We start from the raw sequence: 22,693 nt of genomic DNA on the forward strand, positions 1-22,693 counted from the left end.
ATCTTTCCATTGTCTTTACTGGTATATGGATTTGACCCAGAATTTACAGGGGTTAACTTTGGCTGGTTTGAGTGATATTGGAGGGATGGGAGAGTCTGGGTTGAAGATGGGGATTAGCTCGGGGGGGGGAGGGGAACAGTAGAAGGGAGGGAGGTGACAGCCCTGGGGTAAAAGTGGGGAGGTGACCAGTAGCAGGGAGATTCAGGAAAACTTTTGTGTGAGGGTAGGGGTTAGTTGTGTGGGGTGGGGACAGTAGGAGGATGGGGGGAGAGCCCAGGTGTGAAGGTTGGGGTAGGGTCTTGAGGCTGGATTGCGGTAGCCTTTGTGGTAAAATGTGTGTGTGTCTCTCAGTGGCCCTTTCTCCCTGCAAAAGATGGGCACCAGCAATTTTCCTCCCCACGCTTCTCCCCAGTAATATTACTGATTCACTTGCAGTCATGAGCGGTGGTGAGGCAAAGGGAAAAATAGGCTAAAGAAACTAACTTTTAAAAAAAAGTTTTATAAACATTATTGTACCAAAGTAGAAAATGCAGCTTTCAAAAAATGTATTTACTAAACATAACTTTGGGTGGTGGTGGGGAGATGCAGGTGCAACACCACTGACTGCTACATCTGGGCTTAATATGGCTCATAAGTGTGCTAATTAAGTAGTCACTTGTGTTTAGGGCCCCAAGCAGGCCCTGAGTGTTTAAACAAAAAAGACAAAACTAACAAACAAGCCCCTCCCACACAAACCAAATCAAGAATATTCTGGGTACATTGCTGCTAGCCCAATTTGTTCTCTATAGGCTGAGTGGAGGTCACAGTCATGTGTGGCTTCAAATATCTTATTTTGAATAAATGTTTTCATCCCCATCCCGGCAGTACCATATTTACCAGGGCACCAGTGGCACCATCACTCTGGGCCCACACTTGGAAAGGACCCATAACAACTACATGGGGGCCCACAAATATGTTTGGCGCCAGGCCCACAAAAGGTTAATCTGGCCCTGTCCTGGTTTTGACCACGCTGGCTGTGATCCAGCACAAAAACAGCTTCCCTCAGCTGCAATGCCTGTAACAACTGTAATACAAGTATTACTCAAATAATAATGCATCTATCCTTACGTTGTATTAGTTCATTTTAACCCCAATTGAAGTTGCTATTGAAGACATGCAGAAGAAGACACTAGAACTGGCTGTTGCAACGAACCAGGAGCCACCAGATGCCAAAATGCTCCAGATGGTGCTGCAGGGTTCTGTTGGAGCCACTGTAAATCAGGTAAAGGTCAAGCTCAGCAAAATAATGTATCTTCCGCACAGCCTTTGGCATGTTTCTTTTTTCCCCAGTGTGCTTTCTTCTACCTCTTTTTGTTTTGCATTTGTGAGAGTACTTCCAATCAGACTGATTATTTACAGATATCCCTTTGAACTCTGCCCTCAGTGATTCATCTTTGTAGACTAACCATTAGGGATGGGCAAACTTTTTTTCTGAAGTTCAGAAAAATCAGGATAACTTTTTACCCACCATGATTTATTTTTGTAAATCTTTGCATTTCCTCATTCTGACCAAAAACAGAAGTGCTAAAATATTAAGAGACAGGGATTCTTCATCCCAAATGGAAGCAAAAAATATTGAATCTCTCACACCAGCCTCTTCCCATTACATTTACAGCCCAATTTTGCAGTTGCAGTGGATTCAGCAAGCGCAGCTAATGTGTGAATATGCATTTGAACCTCTAAGCAGTTACTCATACTGAATTGACTCATCTTTAGAGAGATTTTTCCTTCACAAGAGTACTAACCATCCCATCAACTTCATTCATTAAGGGAATAGTCAGAAGTAAATCTCTCTGGGGGAGGGGCCACCAGAATCCCAGAACTCTTAGCATGCAAGAAAGTACCCCCAAAAACCCCACAACACTCAACTGAAGTTTATTACAACACACACTCCTTAACAAAAACCAAACACTATGAAGACAAACTAAGAGGAAAAAAGCAAGGCCCTAACCATGCCTCAGCAGAACTTGGTTCCCCTAATCCAGGGACAGTCAATAGGTGGACTGCGGGCCAAATACGGACCGCCAGTCGCTTCAATGGACCACAAAATCTTTTTATTTACTTATTATTATAATTATTGCTATTATTTTTGTATTATTTTCTCTGGAGTCTGGACCTTGACTATACCTTGACCAAGAAATTTTGATCTTGATAAAAAATAAATTGATTACTCCTGCTAATTAGACCCTAGTCCCTTAATTTCCTACCAATTCTTCTTCCACCAAAACCGCCACCAGATTGAACTCCTTATAGGAACGTGCTGTTTTGTACTGTGGAAAAAACATTCTTTTCATGTTCTTATCTGTCTATGCTAGGAGTTCTGGATTGTCACCCATCCCTGTAGCAGCTGTGCATCTTCCATGTAAAATAGTTTGGCAGTAGGAAAGTCCCTGTTCACTCCTTTCCAGATGGAGATAATCCATTTTCTTTTCACAGAGAAATCAATGGCAATAGGGGATGATGGACAAAAGTAGAACAGAATATGTTGGCCTAACCTTTGATTGGCAAAGAAAAGAAAGGGTGGCAAGGAAACAGTGGTTAATGCAACACAGTCAGGGAAAACCCTTAAAAGGGCAGCTTCCTGCTGCAATGTCAACATATGATTTTTTTTGTCACTCCAGCAGTGAAATAAAAAAACCCAAACACACTCTAACCAAATAAATCAGTTTTGTGCTTCCTTTTCAGTTAATGCAGGAAATATGTGCTTTGTAATACTATACCATGTTATTCCTATAAGGGACCACTAGAGGTAGCCCAAGTGTTCCTGGCAGAAATTCCAGCAGACCCAAAACTTTACCGACATCACAACAAGCTGAGATTATGCTTCAAAGAATTTATAATGAGGTGAGTGAAAGGAAAACTAATTGAAGATCTGTTGAAGCTGGAGTGTGGAACTGTAGCCATGTTAATGTCATTCGTAATAATAATAATGTTTAAAAAGGATGAATTCAAACTGGAGCAGGTACAGAGAAGGGCTACTAGGATGATCCGAGGAATGGAAAACTGGTCTTATGAAAGGAGACTTAAGGAGCTTGGCTTGTTTAGCCTAACTAAAAGAAGGTTGAGGGGAGATATGATTGCTCTCTATAAATATATCCGAGGGATAAATATAGGAGAGGGAGAGGAATTATTTAAGCTCAGCACCAATGTGGACACAAGAACAAATGGGTATAAACTGGCCACCAGGAAGTTTAGACTTGAAATCAGACGAAGGTTTTTAACCATCAGAGGAGTGAAGTTTTGGAATAGCCTTCCAAGGGAAGCAGTGGGGGCAAAAGATCTATCTGGTTTTAAGATTCTACTCGATAAGTTTATGGAGGAGATGGTATGATGGAATAATGGGATTTTGGTAAGTAATTGATCTTTAAATATTCAGGGTAAATAGGCCAAATCCCCTGAGATGGGATATTAGATGGATGGGATCTGAGTTACTAAAAAAAATTCTTTCCTGGGTATCTGGCTGGTGAATCTTGCCCATATGCTCAGGGTTTAGCTGATTGCCATATTTGGGGTTGGGAAGGAATTTTCCTCCAGGGCAGATTGGAGAGGCCCTGGAGGTTTTTCACCTTCCTCTGTAGCATGGGGCATGGTTGACTTGAGGGAGGGTTCTCTGCTCCTTGAAGTCTTTAAACCATGATTTGAGGACTTCAATAGCTCAGACATGGGTGAGGTTTTTCATAGGAGTGGGTGGGTGAGATTCTGTGGCCTGCGCTGTGCAGGAGGTCGGACTAGATGATCAGAATGGTCCCTTCTGACCTTAGTATCTATGAATCTATGAATACAAATCAATGCAGTAAACATCAGGAGCTAGATTTTCACACCATATATAGGCAGTGGTGCTGGAACATTCTTTAGAGTGGGGATGCTGTGCCCCCTCCTTACCCCTGTCTGTACCCCCTGCACCTCCTAGAGTTGGGGCCAGGAGCAGGGCCGTGGCTCTAGGAGGGGGGGATACGGCCGAGGCTGGGGCCACAGCTGGGGGGCAGCTGCGGAGCTCTGGGCGCAAGGCTGGCAGCAGGGACCCCGCATTCGGGGCCAGGATTGGAGCCCCAGGCATGGGGCCAGCAGATGAGACACCCGGGCACGGGGCTGGGAGTGGAGACCCATCTAAAGCCTGGGGGTGCTGAGGCACCCCCCAGACCCACACTTCCTGCACCTATGTATATAGGTATTAGTCAATTGAAACTCGGAATTTCCATTCAGTGGAAAATTTCAACATTTTGAAGTTTCCTTTCAGCCCGAATCAGAATGAAAAGTTGAAATTTCCCAGAAAACAAGAATTTCAAAGAACTTTGTTTTGGAAATGTCAAAACAAAGCGCTTTTGTGGGAAATGCTGAGTATCAGATGTTTTAGAAATGTGTGCCAAGTAATGGAACATAACAGTACAAGAGATAAAGGACAAGGCCAGAAGATTTTGGCTGGACTGAGGACTAATGATATAAGCAGCACCTGAGAGTCTTTACTACCACAAGATAATGGAACCCAAAGATAAGAATGATGAGAACATTAGGTGATAAACAACAGAAAAGGAATAAACAAGTGCTGTATATATATTTCTGTGGGAAGGGAAATAAAGTGCTTTTTACCAGCAACTGTGTCAGTTGCTCTGTAAGCCAGCCTGCTAGCAGCAACACGCTTTGTTAACTTTTTGTCAAATTTTGTTTAAATTGATACATTCGTATTTGCCTCTCAAATTTGTTGACTCAGCATTTTCTGGCAGAAAACTGTTCCATGACAAGCTTTTCAACCAGCCCTGGGAGGCAGGCACATTTGCATGTATGCAGATATGCATGCTTTCTTTGAGAGTATATTGCCAAATATGCATGCAAATCTTATTCTGCATGCTCACACTGTCAAATGTTTAACCATCTAGTCGTGTGTGCATGCACATTGAGATGCGAGTATAAATGCAACTTCACTAACTTCCAATGGAGATGCATCCATTTATTCCAGCACAAATTTAATCTGGTGTCACAATGGTCATTGAAATGTGTTTATTTCCCTCATGTATTTTTAATATCTAATGAATGGTAAAATCATGACCAGAGGACTGTATGAGTCTGGCAGCAAATAATCTGACAGGCAGAAATCTTGCTTTATTTAACACAAACCCACTATAATATAATTTTAAAGTGTTTGTTGGAATTAACCAATGTGTTTTTTAATCTTTATTTTGAGAACAGATGTGGTGAAGCAGTGGAGAAAAACAAGCGCCTTATTACTGCAGATCAGCGGGAGTATCAGCTGGAACTCAAAAAGAACTATAACAAGCTGAAAGAGAACCTTAGGCCGATGATTGAGAGGAAAATCCCAGAGCTTTATAAACCTATAGTGAAAGTCCACGGTACAACAAGGTACAACTAGGGCAATGGATGTTGTTTGTACGCTAACAAAAAGAGTGCCTCTTTATTTGTGAGACAGTTCTTCCCTCTGCTTCTAAGGTATAGCCCCAAAATTAAATAGAATAAAAATAATAATAAATTTATTAATAATAAAATTGTGCTGCGAAGGCGAAGGACAGATAGAATTTTTACACTGATATATGAATCAGTTTAGTGTTAGGTAATTAAATGTCCCGCCAACTCCTCATTATTTGAAGCCTGTGGCGTTTCCCGAGGTACATGAGAAATTTATATTCCAGCACCTGGTGTTTATCAATCATCAAATAAGTGTGATCATTTCACTTCAGAACTGCATGTTGCAAACCCAGGATCCAGATATATAAACTGTGGGATGCTTTATACTTATTTGCGTCAAGGGAAAAGAGTCAAATATGTCTATCAGGTATTAAAATATCCCATTGTGTGATTGACAATCCCATGTTTTATTTATGAATTTATTTCATTTCAGGGATTCTTTTCGTAACTCTAGTTTTAAGAAATACGAAGCCAATTCTTCATAGAACATCTAAGGACTGTCTGCTTCAGAAAAGAAAGATCCATTTGCTGTGGATCAGCTATGAGAGGATACTTCAATGCTATGCAAACTGGGAAAGTCTTCTCACAATGTAACATGTACACGTTCTCAGCCGTTCACACTGAGTGTTCAACGAAATGTACAGGACCAAAGAAAAACGGGGATTGGGCGGGAAAGTGGGTGAAAAGGGGGTTGACTTAGGCTACTTTTGTATTTATTGTAAAATATTGTTCAGAGAATTATCAGGGATAGATAATTGAATAATTGACTTTACTGTATAGGGGCCAATCACTGTTTACAAAGAGACAGAACTTCCTGGGGTTTGACTGAAGTGTCAAGAGAATCAGTCCAGTATGCCTAATGGGCACTGGAGAATGTGGCTTATATAGGTTCCTGTTCTGGACAGCACTTAAACATGACCCACAGGACTGCCACACAGTCTGAATGTTGAATGCATACATAAATGCCGACCTAAACAGGGAAGAATTTAAATGTGTATAAGTGCTTTACTGGATTGAAGCCCTAGGAAAGATGTATAATGTTTACAGTAAACTTTGCTCACTTATTATACTCCATGTATCACAGCAACCTATGTACATTTTTTAAAATAGAAAGGACTTTATCTTACAAGTCTTCTCACAGTGAAGCTTGAAAGACAAAAAACAGCAAGCAGTAATTGCTGCATAACTTGCCTATCCTTAAAGATGGATCTTTTTAGAATTGTTTTTGTTAAATATGTGAGCTACTTCTCTGTGAGACTAAGATTTTTTTTAAGCAGTGTCATGTTCAGTAAAATTGACATTAACAGTATAGAGCTAAATTATAAGTGATGCAACTCTTAAGTACACAGTGGTCTTTTAGAGAGCTCTCTGAAAAGAGATGAACTACAGGAGTGCACTGTGAGGATTGCCCACAATGCATTTCATCTTTGTGAGGTTTTAAGACGTAATCATAATTAGCACTTAAATATTTATAATAAATAAATAGTGCTTTGCACATTCAGAGCCCTGTACAAACATTAACTAGTTGAACTTCACAACACCTCTATGAAATAAGCAAGTATTATTATTCCCATTTTACAGATGGGAAACAGAGAGAGAGCAATATGCAGTGACTTGTCCAATGCACCTAGTGAGACAATGTCAAAACCAAGATTTGAAGGCAGGAACTTCTGTCTTCCAAAGCCACACACTCAGTCCTGCTGACCACGTGGACTCCCTTAATTCTTATTCTTTTAAATTAATTTCTATGGAAACAGTAGTGCTGCTTTTTAAAACATCAGGATTTAATGGTATAATTCAGTTTTACATCATCTTGGTAATTTTTTAGTAAAAGATGTGTGAAATAGAAAAAATACTTTAAATAAAAGGCTGTCTGCTCTGTGAATGAAATATGAGTTTTTAAAAATAATAAACCAAGTTTTCTCCCTCATACTTTGTTTTTAGAGTCATACCCGGTCAAAGCATTTCAGAATTTCTTTAAAACTTATGGAGCATGATTTCATTTACACAAGGACCCTGCACACTGCTTTGCAGTGTAAGCATAAATTATAGGTTTCAGAGTAGCAGCCGTGTTAGTCTGTATTCGCAAAAAGAAAAGGAGTACTTGTGGCACCTTAGAGACTAACAAATTTATTAGAGCATAAGCTTTCGTGAGCATCCGATGAAGTGAGCTGTAGCTCACGAAAGCTTATGCTCTAATAAATTTGTTAGTCTCTAAGGTGCCACAAGTACTCCTTTTCTTTTTTCATAAATTATAGTTAGGCTGCTGGGCTGCTGGTTCCTTTATTTTTAATGTCATAGAAGAACTGAAAGCATTTTGACCCTTCATGGGCATCTCCAATCTTGCCATTCTGAAAATGTGTACGTTCCCCCAGCACTTACATCAACAACAGAGCACAGATATGTGGAAAAATTCAAAGGAATGTTTCTGAAGTTATTTGTGGCAAATCCCGAGATTCACACCAGGATAGGAAGAGGAATGGGTTAAATAAACACTGGCATTTGTACTGATGTATAAAAACAAACTATTGTGCTGTAAGACTATTTTGCCTCCCCCCTCTCACTCCCAGCAAAATTCAATATTTCCAGAGTAGGTGCGCTGTGCATCTTGAAGCCAAAGCATCTGAAGTACGTAAGTAAACAGTCTATTAAATTAAAAGCCAACAGATGCCTCCTGAGAGTGGCTTTCCTTTAATTAAATTGCTTTGAAACATTTACAGACTAAACAGAAGGTTAATTTCCCACAGCCTGGTAACTATGGATTCTTTGCATGCCACAACATTGTGCTTTTATTATTGTTTTTAACACCCTTTTCTGAAAGATGATCAAAGTATCTTCAAGATCACAATCCACTGACTCCACTCCCCTTCCTCTCCCCCAGTCCAGCTTCACTGATCTCAAGATGTTTATCATTTACAGCTAGCTAACAAAAACCTCAGGTAATCAAAAATGGGAAACCTACAAATATGCTGCATACTGATTGAGTTGTGTGCACTGTGTTTTGAGTGTCTAAGTGTTCCATATTGTGTGGTCCTGTACAATGTACTATTAGTCAAAGAAATACTTTGGAAAAACCTACAATAGTTAATAAGGGCTAGATTTTGAACCCCTTCCTCACATTGGTGAGCTGTTAATTCCAACCATAATCTCATCGCTCACCAGTGTCAGTAAGGGTTTCCAATCTGCATGTCATCCCTTGCAAAAATGAAACACGGTGTGCATATTTAAGAGCTGAACTGTGTAAATTGTAAAAGTACTGAGTTCCGATATTCCATTTTGCAATAAAGTATAAGTTTCAGTAAAAACCGAGAGACGCAGTTGTGTTAGAGTGCCTTGTATCTTATCAGTGTCCCCTTGAAACAAAGCTTGATTAGTAACTAACTTTTCATTCTCTTTATGAAAAAAAAAATTTAGTGTAAAATCCTGACCCCAGTGAAGTCAAAGGGGAGTTCTGCCATTGACTTCATTGGAGCCAGGGATTTGCTCTTAGGGGGTACAGATACTCTATAGAATCACAGATTCCATTACTTGGTTTTCATGACTGTTATACACCTGCTGCTTAGAAGAGTGACTTGCTTCAGGCTTGATTACTGGCTTCCTTTTTAAAACTGTGCTTTAGTGCCCATGAAAGGAGTGGGACTGAAAGCCCTGGAAACTGCAGTTCCCACTCCACTGAACATACTGTGGGGGGAAGCAGCAGACCCAGCTTCTGCATTTTGGCCCATCAGTGCTGCTCAACATTGCTCTGGGGATTGTCTCAAGGATGGGGAGCGGAGAGAATGTAGCCCAGTCTCCATGTTCATTCAGTTCTTGACTAATCTGGTGGAAGAGCCAATCAGGGGCAAATGGAGTTATAGTTCTATGATGTGGAAACCTTTTCAGTAGGAACTTAGCGGAGACCAAAGTCATTTCACATAAGCTTTGCAACAACCCTCAGATACTAATGACTTTCAGATGCGTGGTACTGAATTAGTGATTTGAATAAGAGATCTTGATGTGAAAGATACCACATCCCACCCCACAAAAAAACTGTGCAGACCTTCTCCATTGCTTATTTTAATGCAAACCCACCTATATTTAAAAACATGTTAAAGGAACCACAAAATGTAATCCATAAAAATGAAGTACTTTCTGCCACTGTGCATTGTGTCTGTGACAAGTTACCACATTTAGTATGTTTGCACATTTAGCAGATAACAGCAATTGTGGCCTTCCCTAATAAACGGAATAGACATAGTGAATATTTTATATGCATTTTTGTTGTAGCCATGTCGGTCCCAGGATATGAGAGACACAAGGTGGGTGAGGGAATATCTTCTATTGGACCAATATCTACCATCCTTTCAAAAAAGAAAGTGCTTCCACAAGAATTCCTTGATCCTCTCTGGAAACCTCTAGGAAAACAGGGAAGGTAAAACTCAATATTTTTAAGGTTCAAAAATACCAGAAAACTATTTAAAAACAGTATTTCCAGTCTTCTTTATCTATCATGAAGAAGGGGAAAAAAGGACACTTTTGTTGCTCTCTTTTGCCAGTCACCTTTAAAAGAATTGAACGACCTGTTTTCAGGTATCAAGAAAATCTGGAAGTGTTCTCCAGGGGTGTACTGTGTCTTGGTTTAAACACTCAATCTGCCCCTTGAAACTAAGCCCCTGGGGTGGCATTTTCCCCAGCTGATAGTACCAAAAAATGAAGGAGTTGGCAGTAAGAATAGCTTTACAATAACTGAACCGATGTTGCTTGCTTCAAAAGTTGAAGATCTCTCAGCAGTCTGGATCTATGCCATCTTTGCTCTAATGTCATATTTCTGGCTTTAATGGTTGGAGAATAATAATAAACCAACCGGGTCTAAAAGATTTCCAAGAAACCTGCTTATGTAATGGTCTCAAACAATTGACTAAGTACGAACAAAGTTCTCGTAATCCACAGCAGTTTGGGGAGAATAAAACCAGCCCTCAATACTATTTAAAACTGAATGTTCTGCTGAGATTGTAAAGAAATCAAGTTGCCCCTAAGGTCTGCAGCATTTTTTGACAAAAGCTGCTGCTGAATAGGAGAAAACCATCCATAATGAAATAAATAAATGAGTGATCAGAAGGCGAAAGTTAAAAACAAAGACTGCAGCACAATGACATCTGAGTTAAGGCCAGATGTATGTGCTGAATACACCCCACTTAGCAGGCTGCATGTGGCATTCCTTACCAAAATAAGGGTTAATTTATCTTAAGAGAGACTGGAAAGGAAAAAAATTGCTCTTTATGATGTGTGAAGAAAGCCCCTCATTAAACTAAATTGGAAATAGCAAGTCCTGACTTCCCTGTTTTGCTGGACGATTCCTTAAAAAACTGGGGAACTGACACAACAGCAAAATAGGCTGATGTCCTGAGTGTAGATTTCCTATCACTCCATTGCGGGAGGAGGGGACTTTGAGTCTACGAGCCCGAATCTCTAGTCTGTTACCCCCAGTGTGTGAAGTTTCTGGGTAGCACAGAGCCAATGAAATGTCTTTGCCTGATTCCCATTTGAAGCTATTGAGGTAGGGAATTTACTGGGAATGTGGCCAGGTGGAGACAACATGCCCAGAGCACTGGTGTGCTCTGGTTATTTTGCGCTACTGGAACGGCCCATTGGGGCATCTCTAATGCACACTAGATGCCAGACAAACCCCCCAATGGGTCCAAAATAAGAAGTGTGAAGTTGACTTCAAGCCACCATTGCATCCTTTTCGCTTTGTTTTTAAGCCGAGTGGGGTGGAGCTCGTGTGAAGTGGAGACCTGGAACCCATAACTGATACTTTGTCTCAGTCTCTCTCCCTCACTCCACTGCTGCCCCTCTCCCAGCTGAGAGCTGGGAAACCTGCCACGCAGAGTTTCAGCTTATTCTGTTTTCATCCTCCCCTACAAGTTCTCATGCTGCCCCATGGTTCCCCTACCAAAAAACAAGGACAGAAAGACCTGATATTCCTGCTGTTTCCACATTTAGTTTCCTTTCAAACTTCTCTTCTCCTGGCAGGTGCTGCTGTACTGGTGACGTTCCAGATTGCAGCCATCTGTGGTGGCCTGGGTACCAGAACTCCAGTCACAGCCCGTGATGTCGCAGATGGACTCATTGTGCCATGTTGTCAGTAACCCAAGTGCTAGGAGTATTTCAGGGAGGGAGGGAGGAAATTGTTTTCGAAAGGTAAACTAATCCTTATTTAATTGCTGACTGGCCCCTCAACCAGATGAATGGGACTAATTATCACACCCTATTACTGTGGTTATAAAGTTGATCTTAGCTCAGTTCTCAATGTAACTTTGCATTCACCATTCAGTCCAGCCTGTCTCTGTCTAGGTTAGAGAGCTCTACATTCCCCTTACCAACATCATGTTCCCCACTTGCATTCACCTGCTCTGCAATTTACACCCTGCTACTGTATACTGCTGTCCTGACATTACCCTTAGACCAGGGCACGGTAGTCACTTACCCTCTGTAAATCTACAGTGAAGTGGAAGTAGAAAGGCTGAGGGAAAGACTCCTCAAGCAATGATAAACATGGGAGAGATGGCTTCCCATTGATGATCCTTTGGCACAGAGTGTTTAGCAGCGCTGCAAGCCAGTGAACACAGTGCCTTGGAGGGTGTAGGTAGGGTGTCCTGCTTCATGTGGCTTAATAGTGATCCAGGTGGGCTCTGCTGTAGCGTCCTTTGGTTTGCTTGAAGGCTGGCCATTGTAAGGGCTTTGGGGAGGGGATGTAGACTGAGGAGGAAACAAAGACATTCTCAAACCTTCTGTGGGACACAGTAACACTCTGGGGAGTATCTACAATTAGGAAAACATCTCTTCCTAGCGGCACCATTGAAATAATGAAGAAGAACATTGAAAATCACTCATATGAGTCCCAAAGACGACCAGAGAGGACTGTGAAATGGCACATAGAGGAGAAACAATAAATAATGTGCACACTTCAGTGATTTACTAGAATGGCAATAGAGAATCTGCAGATAGTACCACTGTATCTGGGCTCGATTCATTCCCATGGCATAAGAGGTGCAAGGGGCATCTCCCTAGGCCAGACTGGCACTGATGGAAAGATTCACTCCTACTGCCTGCTCTCCTTCCTTCAGCTTTCAGCTAGTGTGAGGCATCCTTAAGTTCTGCTGGGAGACCCAAAGGATTGCTCCCTGAAGAAACTCCTGAGGGAACATGGCAAATTGGACCTTTCCCACTTGCCTTGGCCATACCATCTGCGCAGGCATTCCACCTGCCTTTATTTGGGTGGGGCTGGTGTCTGGCAGATTTCCAGCAGGAGAGAGGAGGTTGTGGCAGTTTTCTACCAGTGCAATCGTCTCCCATGCAGACTTTCTGCTACTGGGGGATTCCACCAGGGTTTATGTCATCTCTTAAAAACTAAGACTTGCCAGACTGGTTCATTCCCATGATCCATCTAGTGCAGTTCCTGTCTCTGAGGTGACCAGCACCAGAAGCTTCACAGGAAAGTGCAGGAACCTCACACGAGGCATATGTGGCTTAAGCTGCCCCTTCTCGCCCTCATCCACACAATGCTGCTATAGATCTCACAGTGATCTGTGGGGCACATGCGTCTTGTACTTCAGAGCTAATCTAGTGGCAGCTGCTTTCAGGGCAGGTTCCCACAGATCTATGGAAAAAAGGAAATGAGGAATCTATTCTTTTGTTGTTGTTTTTTTTTTTTTGGTTTGGACTTTGGTCAGAGGTTAGAACTGAATATTCATTATTGAATCCTAAATAACCAATATAGGGTTCCTTATTTATTGAGCCTATAGTGGAAATCAATCAGTAGGAAAGAAAAATGAACAGCTGGCCTAACCCAATGCACCACCCTTTTAATTAGTTTTTTCTTCAAGAAAGGCCTTCCCATCTACTGATATGTTAAAGAAATGTTCTGATGTAGTGTTATCAGAGTCCACTTGTGGATCTAAAACTGGGATAAAGTTTGGGAAACCCTGTTTTAGAAAGATGAACAACAGCTTGATGAGCATGATGAATTAAGTTAGCTTCACTAAGGACAATTATCAGTTATACAAACTCAACATGTCTGTGCAAAAAGATTCCTGCCAGCTTGGGGTCTGGGTGAAAATGTGCATTTAAATTTGAGAATTCCAAAATACCAATATTTGCTAAAGAGCAAGAATGGTAGGAAAAAGATCAAAGTGATGGTGAACTTTTTCACAGCTTGATAGTGAAAAGAAACAGTGACTATGAAAACGGGAGTAAAATACTGGGGAAAAAAACACAAATCCTGTGAAGATTCTAACCATTGTTACAGAGTTAATTCCTGGGATAAGAACTTATTGTACATTCAGAGCAAATGTGAGGAGGGCTTTGAACTAGGTTCACCAGGGGAAGGAGACCAAAGCCCTGAGGTAAGTGGGGAAGTAGGATACCAGGAGGAAGCATGAGCAGGAGAGCTCAAGAGGTGAGGAGCTCACCTGCCTCATACTGAGAAAGCAGGAGGATCAGCGAGTTATCTTAAGTGTCTATACACAAATGCAAGAAGCCTGGGAAATAAGCAGGAAGAACTGGAAGTCCTGGCACAGTCAAGGAATTACAATGTGATTGGAATAACAGAGACTCGGTGGGATAACTCACATGACTGGAGTACTGTCATGGATGGATATAAACTGTTCAGGAAGGACAGGCAGGGCAGAAAAGATGGGGGAGTTGCATTGTATGTAAGGGAGCAGTATGACTGCTCAGAGCTCCAGTTTGAAACTGCAGAAAAACCTGAAAGTCTCTGGATTAAGTTTAGAAGTGTGAGCAACAAGGGTGATGTCGTGGTGAGAGTCTGCTATAGACCACCGGACCAGGGGGATGAGGTGGACGAGGCTTTCTTCCAGCAACTAACGGAAGTTACTAGATCGCAGGCCCTGGTTCTCATGGGAGACTTCAATCACCCTGATATCTGCTGGGAGAGCAATACAGTGGTGCACAGACAATCCAGGCAGTTTTTGGAAAGTGTAGGGGACAATTTCCTGGTGCAAGTGCTGGAGGAACCAACTAGGGGCAGAGCTCTTCTTGACCTGCTGTTCACAAACCAGGAAGAATTAGCAGGGGAAGCAAAAGTGGATGGGAACCTGGGAGGTAGCGACCATGAGATGGTCAAGTTCAGGATCCTGACACAAGGAAGAAAGGAGAGCAGCAGAATATGGACCCTGGACTTCAGAAAAGCAGACTGACTCCATCAGGGAACTGATGGGCAGGATCCCCTGGGAGAATAATATGAAGGGGAAAGGAGTCCAGGAGAGCTGGCTGTATTTTAAAGAATCCTTATTGAGGTTACAGGAACAAACCATCCCGATGTGTAGAAAGAATAGTAAATATGGCAGATGACCAGCTTGGCTTATCAGTGAAATCCTTGCTGATCTTGTACACAAAAAAGAAGCTTACAAGAAGTGGAAGATTGGACAAATGACCAGGGAGGAGTATAAAAATATTGCTCAGGCATGCAGGAGTGAAATCAGGAAGGCCAAATCACACTTGGAGTTGCAGCTAGCAAGGGATGTTAAGAGTAACAAGAAGGGTTTCTTCAGGTATGTTTGCAACAAGAAGATGATCAAGGAAAGTGTGGGCCCCTTACTGAATAAGGAAGGCAACCTAGTGACAGAGGATGTGGAAAAAGCTAATGTACCAAATGCTTTTTTTGCCTCTGTCTTTAAGAACACGGTCAGCTCCCAGACTACTTCACTGGGCAGCACAGCATGGGGAGGAGGTGACCAGCCCCCTGTGGAGAAAGAAGTGGTTCAGGACTATTTAGAAAAGCTGGACGAGCACAAGTCCATGGGGCCGGATGCGCTGCATCCCTTGGGGGAGGGATAGCTCAGGAGTTTGAGCATTGGCCTGCTAAACCCAGGGTTGTGAGTTCAATCCTTAAGGGGGCCATTTAGGGATCTGGGGCAAAAATTGGGGATTGGTCCTGCTTTCAGCAGGGGTTGGACTAGATGACCTCCTGTGGTCCCTTCCAACCCTGATATTCTATGATTCTAAAGGAGCTGGCAGATATAATTGCTGAGCCATTGGCCATTATCTTTGAAAACTCATGGTGATCGGGGGAGGTCCGAGATGACTGGAAAAAGGCTAATGTAGTGCCCATCTTTAAAAAAAAGCAAGGAGGAGGATCTGGGGAACCACAGGCCAGTCAGCCTCACCTCAGTCCTGGAAAAACCATGGAGCAGGTCCTCAAGGAATCAATTCTGAACCACTTAGAGGAGAGGAAAGTGATCAGGAACAGTCAGCATGGATTCACCAAGGCAAGTCATGCCTTACTAATCTAATTGCCTTCTATGTCGAGATAACTGGCTCTGTGGGTGAGGGAAAAGCAGTGGATGTGTTATTCCTTGACTTTAGCAAAGCTTTTGATACTGTCTCCTACAGTATTCTTGCCAGCAAGTTAAAGAAGTATGGGCCAGATGAATGGACTATAAGGTGGATAGAAAGATGGCTAGATCATCGGGCTCAACGGGTGGTGATCAATGGCTCTATGTCTAGCTGGCAGCCGGTATCAAGTGGAGTGTCCCAATGGTAGGTCCTGGGGCTGGTTTTGTTCAATATCTTCATTAATGATGTGGAGGATGGTGTGGACTGCACTCTCAGCAAGTTTGCAGACCACACGAAACAGGGAGGAGTGGTAGATATGCTGGAGGGTAGGGATAGGATACAGAGGGACCTAGACAAATAAGAAGATTGGGCCAAAAGAAATCTGATGAGGTTCAACAAGGACAAGTGCAGAGTTCTACACTTAGGACGGAAGAATCCCATGTACTGCTACAGACTAGGGACCAAGTGGCTAGGCATCAGTTCTGCGGAAAAGGACCTAGGGGGTACAGTGGACGAGAAGCTGGATATGAGTCAACAGTGTGCCCTTGTTGCCAAGAAGGCTAATAGCATTTTGGGTTGTATAAGTAGGGGCATTGCTAGCAGATCGAGGGATGTGATCATTCCCCTCTATTCGGCATTGGTGAGGCCTCATCTGGAGTACTGTGTCCAGTTTTGGGCCCCACACTACAAGAAGGATGTGGAAAATGATTAGGGGGCTGGAGCACATGACTTATGAGGAGAGGCTGAGGGAACTGGGATTATTTAGTCTGCAGAAGAGGAGAATGAGGGGGGATTTGATAGCTGCTTTCTACTACCTGAAAGGGGGTTCCAAAAAGGATGGATCTAGACTGTTCTCAGTGGTAGCAGATGACAGAACAAGGAGTAATGATCTCAAGTTGCAGTGTGGGAGGTTTAGGTTATATTAGGAAAACCTTTTTCACTAGGAGGGTTGTGAAACACTGAAATGGCTTACCTAGGGAGGTGGTGGAATTTCCTTCCTTAGAGGTTTTTAAGGTCAGGCTTGACAAAGGCCTGGCTGGGATGAATTAGTTGGGGATTGGTCCTGCTTTGAGTAGGGGGGTGGACTAGATGACCTCCTGAGGTCCCTTTCAACCCTGGTATTCTATGATTCTATGAAATGCAGAGTTCTTCTTAAAAGTTCCAAAACAATTTAAAGGGAAAGAATACATGGCCATCTTTAATTTCCAGAGTCAGGGGAATATACACATAATTTTAGAAATAACTGCATCCCTAATAAATCAAATCTGCAAATCACAGTCTGGGTTCTAATAGCATTCCTTAACATCACATTGTCCTGCGCACACTAAAACAAAAAATGTTAGAATGCAGACGCTCCTATTGTCAGACAACTGACAAGAGATGCCAAGCAAAAGTGTAACTTTATGTAGGGACTGAACCTTTCCATACAGCTAAATGCACACTGATTATAAAGTTTAGTGTTTGATGGGTTTTTCACCCTTCTAGGGCTTGGAGCGCCGGGGTGTGAAATTTTCTCTTCAATGTTTCAATAGTGAGTTGTAGATTAAATCTAGATCATAAGAATCTGGAGGACTTTCCTCCAGAACTTTATAGTAGTCAAACTTTTTTTTGCAGGGCAGAGGGAGGGGAGCTAAAATATTGATAGTACTCCTTTAAAGATAGGAAGACAGACAGGGATTACATTCTACCTAGTAAATAATTTCTGGAGTTGCATTCCTGTGCACTCATGCAAAAATCAAGTACAATGTAGAGTCACGAATGTGCATAAGCCTAATGGTGAGATCTGAGTTAGGATCTGGTAAACTGCACAATTTACCCTCAAGCACTGAAAACCCAGATACTAGAAAGCCAGCCATATACTAAATTTCATATCCTTTTGGACTGAATGACAGGCACACACATGCAGCTCTTTAAAGCTAGCCACAGCTATAAACATTGAAACAGTGTTCAGGGAATGCATTGGATTCTTTTGTGCTTGTAAAATCCCTCCTATTAAATTTACATGCAGAAACATGAACCTTGCAGTGTACTTCACCAGTGGAGTGCGGTACTGGGGCTGGAATATAAAAGAACATTCAATATACTTTCAGAAATAACTGCATCCTTAAAAAGCAAGCAAGCAACCACAACAGGAAAATGACCAAAGCTGGGCTTGGAGGCTCTGGGGGAAGAGTATTTTAGCTTTGGAACTATCCTGTTGTTAAGGTTCTCCACCACTGCCCTACACATTGTGCGGTCTTTTGCACTTGTGCAAAGTGAATGTAAAATGCAACACCTCATTTGCGCAGGTGCAAATGACTACACCTCATTCAGGGTGATGCAGAGCCAGCCCCTTAGCTTAGCTGCTGTCATTAATGTCAATACTGATGTAATGCCAGATTTTCCCCCGGTGCTAATGGAACGACAGCCATTTCTAGGAGCTGAAGAGCTGAACCCTAATTTCCACAGTGCACCTCCTGTCTACCTCCTCCATAGGCACAGAAAGCCCAATAAGCAGCAAAACAGGTAGAAGCAGTACACACAAGGCAACGGTGATTAGGAGATCTGTGACTAAATGAAACCTCGGGCCAAATCCCTGTATAGGGGATGGTGCAGGTGCAATCTGAGGCTGCAATCGCAGCCATAGGGTACTGCAGCTTGTGGTGAAGAAGTGCAACGTACTATTATATTAATACTTACGCAAGCCTGCTCGGTGAATGCTAAGATATTTATTATCAGCCAAAGATACTTAGGGACCCATTCCCACTTACCCCTTCCCTGTGCTTGTGGCACTGGCTAAGGAGGCGTCAGGCAATCTTTTTATTCCCTAAGCCAGGCTCTCAGCCCCAGCTACAGCTGCTTAGCACTGCAAAGCAACCACAAAGCTGCCATAAGGAGCGTCTGAGGATTCTCCTGCCCAAAGCAATCTGCTGGTAGTATAGTTCTGTCCAACCAAGTCCCCACATAGAGGGAGTGCTATGGCAGGAGAGGGTGGGGGTGGATGGACTGCAATCTGCTTCACCTGATCCCTGGCAGCTGCAGTGATCTCTGTGGCACTGACACTACGGTGCTAATAAGCGATGGTCACATAAACACCACCCTATATCGGAAACCTACTGACCGCTATTCCTACCTACATGCCTCTAGCTTTCATCCAGATCATACCACTCGATCCATTGTCTACAGCCAAGCGCTACGATATAACCGCATTTGCTCCAACCCCTCAGACAGAGACAAACACCTACAAGATCTCTATCATGCATTCCTACAACTACAATACCCACCTGCTGAAGTGAAGAAACAGATTGACAGAGCCAGAAGAGTACCCAGAAGTCACCTACTACAGGACAGGCCCAACAAAGAAAACAACAGAACGCCACTAGCCATCACCTTCAGCCCCCCACTAAAACCTCTCCAACGCATCATCAAGGATCTACAACCTATCCTGAAGGACGAGCCATCGCTCTCTCAGATCTTGGGAGACAGACCAGTCCTTGCTTACAGACAGCCACCCAATCTGAAGCAAATACTCACCAGCAACCACACACCACACAACAGAACCACTAACCCAGGAACCTATCCTTGCAACAAAGCCCGTTGCCAACTCTGTCCACATATCTATTCAGGGGATACCATCATAGGGCCTAATCACATCAGCCACACTATCAGAGGCTCGTTCACCTGCGCATCTACCAATGTGATATATGCCATCATGTGCCAGCAATGCCCCTCTGCCATGTACATTGGCCAAACTGGACAGTCTCTACGTAAAAGAATGAATGGACACAAATCAGACGTCAAGAATTATAACATTCAAAAACCAGTTGGAGAACACTTCAATCTCTCTGGTCACTCGATCACAGACCTAAGAGTGGCTATACTTCAACAAAAAAGCTTCAAAAACAGACTCCAAGGAGAGACTGCTGAATTGGAATTAATTTGCAAACTGGATACAATTAACTTAGGCTTGAATAGAGACTGGGAATGGATGAGTCATTACACAAAGTAAAACTATTTCCCCATGGTATTTCTCCCTCCCACCCCACCCCCCACTGTTCCTCTGATATTCTTGTTAACTGCTGGAATTAGCCTACCTGCTTGTCACCATGAAAGGTTTTCCTCCTTCCCCCCCCTGCTGTTGGTGATGGCTTATTTTAAGTGATCACTCTCCTTACAGTGTGTATGATAAACTCATTGTTTCATGTTCTCTGTGTGTGTGTATATAAATCTCTCCTCTGTTTTTTCCACCAAATGCATCCGATGAAGTGAGCTGTAGCTCACGAAAGCTTATGCTCTAATAAATTTGTTAGTCTCTAAGGTGCCACAAGTACTCCTTTTCTTTTTGCGAATACAGACTAACACGGCTGCTACTCTGAAACCTGTTACAGCTGGTGGACTTAGAGTAGGCCAGGACTGGGGGAGAAAAAAAGATAGTTTAGACTCCCCTTGACTCTCCTCAACTGTCCTGGGGATCTGCCCAGCCAACTATTACTTTGGAGCCTTTGGAGGCCAGAGAGGCATCCCCTCGGCATAAGTTAGAGAAGCCTTAAGGCTGCTGTAAATTGTGTGTTGTTTCTCAGTCCCTTAGGGTTTTGGAAAGCAAAGAAGAGCCATAGCACAGTGTGCTCTAGCTCTACCCCTGCCCTGACTGTGCCCCACCCCTCACTTCTACTCTTTGCCCTTAGGCCATTCCAACACTCCCCCATGGTATTGGCTGGAGCAGGGCCCTTCTACCACCTCTATGCTAGCCAAGGAGGTCCTTTGCACACGGGCCATTTCCACTCCTTTGTGTTGCCACAGTGGCATAAAAGGGCCAGAGGGTGACTAAGACTCAGGCCCTCGCACTTCAAGCAGCATTACTTAACAATACCTTCATGTAAACAGCAAGAAATTGCATTAAAATCAAGTTAACATAAAACAACAGAGGCCTGGAAAGTGCTAAAGACAAAAGAGCACTTTTGAAATTGAAGGAAATTAACTCCTGCAGTCCCTTTTGTTTTAGTTAATCTCATCTGTCTCTGTCACTTTCTTCAGTAAAACAACATACCAAAAGGTAAATAAAAATAAGTCTTTCATAGCAATCATAAAACACATGGTTTATCTAACATCCTCTCTAGTTTTTAAGATAAACATTGCGTGTGTTTAGCCTTTTATGTGTATTGTTTGTAACTTATACTTTAAAACTAACACAAAACCATACATAATATTTACATGGATCTGATCCAGTTTACAGGGAACTATATAGTCTCTATTTTCAGCATTAGATTCGCTTACTTCTACAACTGCATGGAATATCAATTACTGTTATTGATTATCTGGTCTACCCAGCTGTCTAGTGTCTACCCATATTAGACATAGGTGCATGCGTGTGTGCTGTCTAACTGTTTGAACCCTGAATGGGTCATTAAAAAGGACTGGCTGACCCTCTATCAATGGCAAATTGGAAAAGACAATGGAAAATCCAGTCACCAGGATATTGACACCTACAAGCCAATGACCCAGAGGGAGATGGATTTCCCCACCTCTCCTCAGGGAAAGACCCCATCTTGAGAACAAAGGACTAGAAGGTGTGAGGTGGGGCTGGGTAAGTGTTGGCTTCTGGAGGAAGCTGGGAGCGCTCTCAACTGAGAACTGAGGCAGAGAGATTAAGGTCTGGTCTACTCTAGAAAATTGTCATCTTAATTACATTGCCCAGTGGTGTGCAAAATCCCCACCCCTCAGTGGCGTCGTTAAGAAGACCTAACCCCCGATGTAGACAATGCTAGGCTGATGGAAGAACTCTTCCAATGACCTAGCTACCGCCTCTCAGGGAGGTGAATTACCTATGCTGTTGGAGACCCCCTCCGGTTGCCACAGGTAGCGTCTATGCTGAAGAGCTACTGTACTGCTGTAGCATTTTAAGTGTAGACATACCTGAGAGACACACACAGTGCCTGCAGATGAGGTTCACTACAACTTGGCTGGGGCTCTGGGCTGACTAGAATGGGCTACATTTTAACCTTCATTTCCCTATGCTAACCTAAGGCTTCCAAAGTTGTGCTCCAGCTGATTAATAACCCGCTGGTTTTGAAAACCCTGCCCGAGTGTCACTGTAAATGCTTGGTGTGGTGCTCTAATCCCTGGAAAGTGTACAAGCCTTTACCAGGAGTCTGGCTCAGTTGGATTTGCTGAACAGAGCTCATAGTGTGAAGCAGGTGTGCTGAAGCCCAGAGATTCTGTCACAGGAAGCGGTGAGACCATGTAAGCTACCCTGAAGGAAGCACATCACAGGATGCCTCCAAGAGACTTTTCCAATGCTGGGGGCATAGCTCTGATCATGTGGAGCTGTGAAACCAGCATCCTGGTCCATAGGGGAAAATTTATTTTATCTACCTTCCTTTCTAGCATGCCAATGGTGTGCTCAGTCCTGTAAAGATTAGAGAGGAAGATAGGGTCCCAGCCCCAATGAGCTTATACTTTCTAAAGGCCTGATCCAACTCTTTCTGGAGTCAGTGGACACACTCCCATTAACTGCAATGGGACTTGGCTGGAGCCCCAAATTAGCCATACAAAACAGTGCAGACACATAAGCACCAGGTGCAAAGCCTGCTGGTTTTGCTCATACAAGCAGTGATTGCTGAAAGATGACAGGATTTGACCTTACAAGACCAAATGCACTTTAGTGCAACCTGAATGGGACATCTGAGGGTGGAAAAAGAATAAATGAACAAGTACTTCTTTCTTTGGGTGATCACGGAAAGACGCCCAGGAGAAGGGAGGTTTTTAAGAAGTAATTTGGAGAGAAGGCAGTGGTTTGTATAGATAGAATATGACTAGTATCTGTCAGTGGTCATTAGTTCTCAAAATAAGCAGTGGGGCTGCAAGTAGCAACTCCTTGGATCATATTTAACAACTAAAAGCTGGGACCGTGTGGCGAATGTGT

The 22,693-nt window shown here is 42.9% G+C and overlaps 1 protein-coding gene across 2 annotated transcripts in view; it reads left to right on the forward strand.

The window, feature by feature from the left end:
• The window catches only part of DOCK8 (dedicator of cytokinesis 8), a 134,401-nt gene extending 125,638 nt beyond the window's left edge, over positions 1-8,763 (forward strand). For both annotated transcript variants that reach the window (XM_043515041.1, XM_043515042.1), the window contains 5 exons: positions 1,118-1,261; positions 2,777-2,883; positions 5,224-5,394; positions 5,891-7,509; positions 7,716-8,763. In XM_043515041.1, coding sequence (XP_043370976.1) covers positions 1,118-1,261; positions 2,777-2,883; positions 5,224-5,394; positions 5,891-5,942 — 474 coding nt within the window. In that variant the 3' untranslated portion in view covers positions 5,943-7,509; positions 7,716-8,763. The remainder of the gene's footprint in view (positions 1-1,117; positions 1,262-2,776; positions 2,884-5,223; positions 5,395-5,890; positions 7,510-7,715) is intronic.
• Positions 8,764-22,693: the final 13,930 nt, after the last annotated feature.

Source organism: Dermochelys coriacea, chromosome 5, assembly GCF_009764565.3.
Source record: "Dermochelys coriacea isolate rDerCor1 chromosome 5, rDerCor1.pri.v4, whole genome shotgun sequence".
Classification (NCBI taxonomy): domain Eukaryota; kingdom Metazoa; phylum Chordata; order Testudines; family Dermochelyidae; genus Dermochelys; species Dermochelys coriacea.